Source organism: Herpailurus yagouaroundi, unplaced genomic scaffold (assembly GCF_014898765.1).
Source record: "Herpailurus yagouaroundi ecotype Mexico unplaced genomic scaffold, PumYag 164, whole genome shotgun sequence".
NCBI classification, from domain to species: domain Eukaryota; kingdom Metazoa; phylum Chordata; class Mammalia; order Carnivora; family Felidae; genus Herpailurus; species Herpailurus yagouaroundi.
Genome location: NW_024412405.1, coordinates 15,289,230 through 15,298,316, shown reverse-complemented (window position 1 = coordinate 15,298,316; position 9,087 = coordinate 15,289,230). Strand labels below are relative to the sequence as shown.

Here is a 9,087-nt window from a genome sequence, read left to right as displayed (position 1 = left end):
ACAGGGGAAGAAACAGGGGAAGAAACAGGGGAAGAAACAGGGGAAGAGGACACACACTAGGCTTGAATATTTTATTCAATACAACTATTTTATTACATCTGATATCATAAAATACAATGGATTACAAGATAATATGAACAATTATGTACCAACAAATCAGACCACCTAAGAGAAATAGATAAACTCCTGGAAACAATAAGCTATCAAGACTGACTCACAAATAGAAAATCTGAACCAATTACTACTACAGAGATTGAGTAATAAAAAACAAAACAAACAAACTCCCCAAAAAGGAGCACCTGGATGGCTCAGTAGGTTAAGCATTCCAATGCTTCAGGAGTTTAAGCCCCATCTCAGGCTCTGCACTCATAGCTCAGAGCTTGCTTGGGATTCTCCCTCTCTCTGACCCTCACCTGCTCATGCTCTTTCTCATACAAAATAAACAAACAAAAAATCAAAACAAAACAAAAAACTCCCCCAAAAACAAAAGTCTAGGACCGGATGGATTCACTGGTGAATTCTGCCAAACATTCACAGATTTAATACCTATTTTTCTGAAACTCTTTTAAAATCTTGAAGAGGAGGAAATGCTTCCAAACTCCTTTTACAAAGGAGTTGTACAAAGGAGCATTGCCTTGATACCAAGGAACACGAACACACACACACACAGAAATTACAGGCCAATGTCCCTGATGACCACAGATGCAAAAATCAACAAACTATTAGCAAACAATACATTAAAAGAATCACACACCATGAACAAATGGGATTTACTCCAGAGATGCAAGGATGGTTCGACATCTACTAATTAGTCAACATGGTATACTATATCAACACAGTGAAAAATAAAAATCATATGATCACTTTGATGCAGAAAAATCATTAGACAAAAGTCAACGTCCATTTGTAATAAAAACTCTCCACAGACAGGGCACAGACGGAATAAACCTTAACATAAGAAGGGCCACATATGACAAGCCCACAGTTAACATCATACTCAGCAGTGAAAAGCTGAGAATTTTCCTCTACAATCAGGAACAAGGATGCTCATGCTCATCCCTTTTATTCAATACAATATTTGAAATTCTAGCCAGAGGAATGAGGAAAGAAAAATAAATAAAAGATATCCAAATCAGAAAGGAAGGAGTAAAACTGTCACTGTTTGAAGAAGACAGGCATCATATTATATATAAAAAACCCTAAAATTTCACCAAAAAAACTATTAGGACAAATTAAATGATAGGATACAAAATCAGTATACAAAAATCTATTGCATTTCTGATACCAAACTCTCAAAGAAAATTAAAAACAATCCCATTTACAAGTACATCAGAAGGAATAAAATACCTAGGAATAAATTTAACCAAGGAGGTAAAAACCTGAACACTAGAAGTCACTGATAAAAGAAATTAAAGACATAAATAAATGAAAAGACATTCCACGTTCACAGACGAAAAGAATAAAGTATTCATACTACCCAAACAATCTGTAGATTCAGTGCAATCCCCATCAAAATTCCAATGCCATTTTCCACAGAAATAGAACAAACAACCCACAGTGTTATCCACACCGGATAAAACTAGTCCAATGAGAATATCCTGAAAAGGATTTACAGAAATTGACACCTAACTTCTGTCAAAATGCTAAACACTTGCTGGAAATCTCCACTGAGCAATTGCAGTAGCTTTTCCTAAGACTGTTGATTAAACAAATTTTAGGCTAGCACACAAAAGCCTAGTGAACCCATTCATGACTATTATAATTGACTCTACAAATTGTCTTTAAATTCTGGTCTTCCCTTAGATGCTGAATCCACCTAGGTAGCATTTAACTCTATATTCATTAATGACGTGAACTTGATCCTTCTCCTTTAGGAAAAGGACCAGAGGTGAATGGGAAACTCTGTTCACTCCAGATTCAGTCAATTTGGCAAACTAGCTTGCACACATCCTACATGCATCACCCAAAAAAGACTGATAAAATTCTTAAAATTCTTATTTTAAAAATTTTTTTAAATGTTTTCATTATTTTTGAGAGAGACAGAGTACGAGTGAGAATGGACAGAGAGAGAAGGAGACACAGAATCCGAAGCAGGATCCATACTCTGAGCTGTCAGCACAGAACCCAATGCGGGGCTTGAATTTGTGAACCACGAGATCATGACCTGAAGTCGGAAGCTAACTGACTCAGCCACCTAGGTGCCCCCCAAATTCTTAAAATTCTTGATTTTCATCTCCAACAAATGAAAGACCCTAAACAAAACCAAAAACCTAGTTTTTACTATTTGCAAAGAGCTAGGGCATTGGGGTGAAAAATCTGTTACCAGCTTAAGTGCTCCAGGCACCTTCAGCCGGGTAGCCAATATTCCCAGTGTCCTCCTAATTCCCAACAATAGGATTCCGAAGAGTTCGAGGCTCTTCCCAGTCTCCCCTCTTAATCAACTCAGAGAAACCACTCACCTGCTCATGCTTTCTCTTACAAAATAAAGATTGAGAATGCAGCTGTCTTTATTGACACCAGACGTACGCTCTTAGTGCTCAATCCCACTGCTAAAAACAACCCCTGCCCTGGAGTACTAAAATGGTTCTAATGGGGGATGGGGAGTCTCTAATAAGCCTCAACAGGTTTATAACACAGTCGCTGAACCTACTTCCTTTAGTCTAAGGGCTCTGATACACATACCTTTCTCCTTAGTTGCTGTGCTGCTCTTCATTTATTGGGCTGAGATTTCTTAGAAAAATATACCAGAGTTCCTTTCTCCCAAAAGGAGAAATAATACTAGAATTTGACCATAGTAATAAAAATAGGCAGCCAGGTAAATTAAATGACCCTTTGACACCCTCAATTCGCTCTGAGTCTGATAGCACTATAGCCGAGTCTGAGGACACTGATCATTTATCCCTGTCGGATCCATCCTCTGTGGGCGACATCTTCAACAGATACTGGCAGCATCCACAGTATACCTCCCATCAAGATTCAAATAGATTCCTCAAAACATCCCCCTAAATTTAATGAATATCCTATAAATAAAGAAGCCTTTCAAGGCATCAAGCTCATAGATTACAAAGCTCAAGGCCCCATTATCCCCTGTACCAGTCCCTTTAATACACCTATTTTACCTATGAGAAAACCCAGTAGCCAAGGATGGTTTGTCTAGGACCTCTGGGCAATAAATGACACTGTTATCCCTCGGCACCCTGTTGTTCTTAACCCATATGCTGACAACCATTCCCACCGGATGCAAATTTTTCACTGTAGTTGATCTATGCAGTGCATTCTTTAGTATTCCAGTTGCTTTCACTTGGGAAGAATGGAAATACACCAGGACAGTAATGCCCCACCCAGAGTTTCAAAGGGTCCTTCTTACTCACAAACCTTAGAAGCTGATTTGAATGGTAGATTTTCTGCAGTCTCTATCTACTTTGTTACAATACCTAGATGATTTGCTCCTCTGCTCCTTTTTTAATGTTTATTTTCGAGAGACAGAACACGACCAGGAGAAGGGGAGAGAGAGACAGAGAGAGAGGGAGACAGAATCCGAAGCAGGCTTCAGGCTCTGAGCTATCAGCACGGAGCCCTATGTGGGGTTCGAACCCATTAACCATGAGATTATGACCTGAGCTGAAGTTGGATACTTAACTGACTGAGCTACCCAGGCGCCCCTCTCTGCTCCTCTTCTTAAACCACTTTACAGGAAGACAGTATCCACCTGTTAAAAACCTTTGCCCTTAAAGGGAAATAAAGACTCTAAAGAAAAATTGCTATTTGCTCAAACTCAGGTTTGATACTTAGGGCATCTGACCTCAGAATATTTGGATCCAGAGAGACTCCACGGCTTTCCAAACTTTCCAAAACCTAAAACTAAGTGCCAAATATGAGTTTTTCTTGAACTGGTTGGCTACTGTCAAAATTGGATTCCAAACTTCTCTCTTCTGGCTCAATCTCTGTATGTTTTACTAAAAAATATAAAACCTCACCCTATTTGGAAAAAATCAGAAAGACTTGCTTTGGGGACTTTAAAGAAAAGCCTATTAAACCCACCTGCCCTCAGACATCCTGATTATCAACTTTCCTTTTTCCTCTTTGTATGGGAGATGGGAGAGAATACCCTTGGGATTACTCACCCAAAAACACAGGGTATTACAACCAACAATTTGACCCTGTGGCACAGGGATATCACCTCGCTTCAGAGACATTCCTGCCACTGACAAAATAATCATGGAATCCCTTTCAACCATCCTTGTATTTTGGCCAGGGGCAAAACTTCAAACATTTATACTGAGAGCTGGTATGCCCTTGGGATAGCTCATGACTTTGGATTATGGAAACAAGGTTTCCTTACCTCCAAGAGGGATAAAATTTAAAATGGCTCTTATGTCCAAAATTTGTTATATACCACACTTTTGCTGGCTACTTTATTAAGGTTTCTGGCCATTCCAGAGTCAACTCCCTGGGGGCCAAAGAAAACCTTCTCATTGATATTTCTGCCCAAAACACCACTCTCAAAGAAACTAATAACCAGACCCCTGTTATGGTCCAAAGAGATGTTCTGCCAAATGATAATTCAGAAAGACAGACGACACCCAACAATTGCCTCAGAAAGGGAAAAATATTGGAAAAAAAGTCATTGTTGGTTCAATAAGGAGAGCCCTGGTTTGGACCAAATAAATATCTGGCCCTACTAGAAATTCTCAAGTTCTTATACTTACCACTATACATGCATTAAACCATCATGGTCTACTGACAATAATAGCATTCATGAACCAATACTGGTGAGAAAGTGTTAATAAGGTTGCAACAAGTGCCTACGTCACTTGCCCCACCTGTCTAAAACAGGACCCAGAGAAACCTGTCTGCACAAATGGATTTCATATAGCTTTCCCACTACATGAATAGAAACATGTTTTAGTAATGGTCTATATGTTTTCTCACAGGACTGAAGCTTTCTCTTCTAGACAGGCTGCTGCTGCTTCTCTGTTAGAAAAAATTATCCCTAACTGGGGAACCCTCTCAAACTTCATAGTGATTGGGAACCTATTTTACTGGTCAGGTGTTTTGACAAGTGGGTGCTGTTTGGCCAGTTTTACAACACTGGCATGGTGCAGGTTGTCCTCAATCCTCGGGGTTACTTGAACATATTAACAATACTGTTAACACTCAACTTGTAAAAATTTGTACAGATCCTAAAATACCTTGGTCCAAAGTACTGCCATTGGTTCCTCTAAATCTTGGTTCCACCCCTTTGAACCTCCTAGACTGTCACCGTTTGAGAGCGTCACAGATCCCCAATCCACTTGGCCCCTGTACCTCCTTTGAGCTACAGTAGATAAAAGAGGAGATATACTTCAAGACTGCAAGGGTCTAACTACTTCCATGAAAAATAGCCATGCTTTAGTAGATGATCTTTTTCAAAGTGCATTCCCGGAAGACAACAACCTTAAGCATCATATCTTGCAAGCTGGAAACTGGGAAAGGCACCTCCATAAAGACTATTCGGTCTTGCTGAAAAGGCTCTTATCAAGAACTGCTAATCCTGATGGCACCAAACTCCAAGGAATAGGCTCTTGGATTCACACGAATACAAGGAGAAATCACCAAACCCTACCAGACCTGCACACCATCTGGTAAGCTGCAACGAAAGTCGAGGACAATTGACAATACAGCTTTTTCAACATACCGGGACCAGGCCTATATACTTTTTCCTCACTGATTGCTTCTACCAGCTCTTTCATAGAAAGGAAATGCTCTAGGGGCACCTGGGTAGCTCAGTGGGTTAAGCATCCAACTTCACTCAGGTTATGATCTCACCTTCATGAGTTCGAGCCCTGCATTGGGCTCTGTGCTGACAGTTCAGAGCCTGGATCCTGCTTCAGATTCTGTGTCTCCCTCCCACTCATGCTCTGTCTCTGTCTCAAAAATAAACACTAAAAAAATAAAAATTAAAGAAAGGAAATGCTCTTGTGCACATTTCCCAAACCTTTGTGAAAGGGAGAAAACCTCTTCTCTTGATTAGGCCTTTGAGCAACAGCCTCATCATGATCCCAGGACAAATTAAATTTTCACTTGCTTTTTCTGAAGGGCTGGGTTGAAGGTTCAGAATTCATCTTTCATCTGATTCTGAATTCTTATCCAAATTCATGGTTTCTGAATTTGCAACCTTACAGGCTTTATCACTAGATAAGATTTATTTTCAAATGGTTTCTTTGAGATAACAAGTTTTTTTTTTAATTTTTTTTAATGTTTATTTATTTTTGAGACAGAGAGAGACAGAGCATGAATGTGGGAGGGTCAGAGAGAGAGGGAGACACAGAATCCAAAACAGGCTCCAGGCTCTGAGCTGTCAGCACAGAGCCTGACGCGGGGCTCGAAATCACGGACCGCGAGATCATGACCTGAGCCGAAGTCGGCCGCCTAACTGACTGAGCCACCCAGGCACCCCATAACAACACTGTTTTAATACATCTTTGAAGTTTCACTAGTTTTGCAAAAAGTTCATTAGTTATTGCCTCATGTTTTTACCTGCACGGAATCTTCTCAAATGCACTTGGTTAATTCTTACAGTATTCACTATTTTGCTTTCATGGCTACTATAGGTAAGGACTTCCAGGAGGCATACATGACTCCAATGGACCCCATAGGGAGAATTTTTCCCCTAAATTGGAATTAAGTGCCAATAAACACTTTCAGCTGGATACTTTCTGACCTAGGGTCCTGGATCGGAATCATCATACAATTTGAAAGTTATGTTCCTTCTTCTGTTTTTCCCTAATTGTTTTTTTGTATTTAGTTGCCTGTCAAACTTTTATAAAAATGACGTACCCAATTAGGAGAGGATCTCCAATACTTACGGTCCTGAAATGATACAGACTTTAGATGGAAAGTGCCTCAGAGTTCCACCTCCTAACCTTGCCTGTTAGTCAAATGTGGCCTTATGTGGTTTCCAACCGTTATGTACTTTCCCTCCTATGTAGGGACAAGACAATCAGGAAAGATCCTTTCTGGCACTGAGGGACAAAACCACTAAATATGAAAAACCTGGCTTTTGGTCAGCAATGCTTTCAAGGAAAGATTTTGATCAAAATGATGAAATGGGAGTATTAGAGAGAAACCTCACTAAAGTGGACTGGGGGTGTGGGAAGCTGTACCACTCAACGTCAATTACAGACTTCTAGCAGAACGTTTTCCACAGGAATCATCAATTACAGGCCCCAACAGAGAAAGAAGGTACATTGCATCTCCTACAAGAAATTGACTAGTCCTGCAACTCAGCCAAAGAGAAACTATCATCACACTGGGTTCCGGCTTTTCTCCAACGGACTTTTGTTCCAAACCACCCCTCCATGCTTTCTCCTTCTGCATAAAATAATGTTCCTCTCCTTTGTTAGACTTCCCTATGCCATATTTTGCTTGTCCCTATTTGCAATTCTCTATTATTCCCTAATAAATCCATTTTCTGCTGGTAAAATAACTTTTATTTTTAAGGTTAACAGGTACAAACTTTCAGTTATAAAATAAGTCATAGGAATGTAATGTATAGCATAGTGGCTACAGTGAAGAGTGCTGTATTGCATATTTGAAAGTTAAGAAATGTTAAAAGTTCAACACAAGAAAAAAAACCTTTTGGATACATGTCAGGTGATGGATGTTAACTAGACTTATTGCTGTGATCATTTCGCGATTCAAACACTGAATGTTATGTTGTACACCTGAAATTAATATGGGTGTTAATTACATCTCAATTAAAAAACTTTTTCTATCTTATATATGCAACGTGGTACCAGGTGATGGGGAGTCTCTTTTTAGTTCCATAAGCTGTTTCTTTGAATGGACAAAAGCAACGGGAGTTTAAAGTTCATCCTAACCAATGAAAGGAACTTCCAAATTCTGCTTAACTTCTAGAATACTAAGAGCAAAATTCAATAGCTACAACTCTTTTTTCTGCAAAGTGACATGAACTAATTTCAGTGGAGGAGATTCGGGAAGAAACAACTTGGGGGAAGCTACCTTCTCCACAGGAAGCTCATCACTGGTGTTATTACGACACTAGGTGCTTCCAATACGTTTTAAAAAGAACTGCCCCACATCAATGGAATTGCCTGCATTAAACCCCACAATCCATCTCCTATTCCTCTTTTTCTTAAATGTGAATGAGATCCAGACGAATTAAACAGAGGCCCTTAAGTCTGAGAAACCGTAGGTGAGGCAAAGTATGAACTGCGAGGAAAAGGAATTGCAAGTGAGTGCCGCGAAGGGGTAGCCGGAGTGGAGGGGATGCTCCAGCGCCCAGCACGAGGGCGCCCCAGCAGCAGAGAGGGAGCTAGAGGGCCGGCAGACGGCGAGATCGGGCCCGAGAGACCCCGCCGATCCTCCCTCCGAGCTGGGCTCGGCAGAGGGGCCGGCCCGCACCCACCTGGCCTCCAGCAGCAGCGGGGTCTCGGGCCACTTCGCGGCCAAGTGGGCCGTCACCGACTTGGACGCCAGGGCCGTCCGGGCGTCGAGCAGGGAGAAGCACAGCGCCGTGGAGCCCAGGAGCAGCCGCACCACGTCCGTGGCCTTTGCCATGGCGGGGAGAGAGAAGCGCGAGCCCCTCGTACCCGGAGCCCACAGCCCGCAGCCACCACGGCACAGCCGGCTCCTCTGGCCGCGGCCGCCCACTTCCGGTGGGGGGAGCTCCAGTCCGTTACTCTGAGCCGGGGCCTGGCGGGCACGGAGCGCATGCGCGTCCCGCTCCGGGGTTGTCCCGGGAGCCCCCCGGGGCTGGATCCTGGAGCCACGTAGGTGCGGGCGGTGCCGGAACCTGCGGCGGCGTGGCTGATGCTCCGGCGGTCCGACCCCCTGTTACCGCGCAGGGGCTGTGGGACACCGGGAGGGGAAGCTAGCTCCCGGAGGCCAAACTGGGATTGCAGCCGACTGAGGCTGGGTGGAGATGCCAAAAACTGGAAGCGAAGGCAGAAACCGGCGTGGCTTTTACCCATGTTTTCGCAGGCAGAAAATAAGGCCCATCCAAGTTCAGTTGTCTACGGGCTTCTACATTTTATAGCATATTAAAGCCACCTGGTAGAGCTTTTCGAAAGCCTGATGCCCAAT

The 9,087-nt window shown here is 42.3% G+C and overlaps 1 protein-coding gene across 1 annotated transcript in view; it reads right to left on the bottom strand.

Annotated features, from left to right (window-relative positions):
• Window positions 1-8,824, bottom strand: part of UGGT2 (UDP-glucose glycoprotein glucosyltransferase 2) — a 204,828-nt gene extending 196,004 nt beyond the window's left edge. Inside the window, exon 1 of the mRNA XM_040487223.1 lies at window positions 8,411-8,824. Within this exon, the coding sequence (XP_040343157.1) occupies window positions 8,411-8,562 (152 nt within the window). The 5' untranslated portion in view covers window positions 8,563-8,824. The remainder of the gene's footprint in view (window positions 1-8,410) is intronic.
• Between the last annotated feature and the right edge of the window lie 263 nt (window positions 8,825-9,087).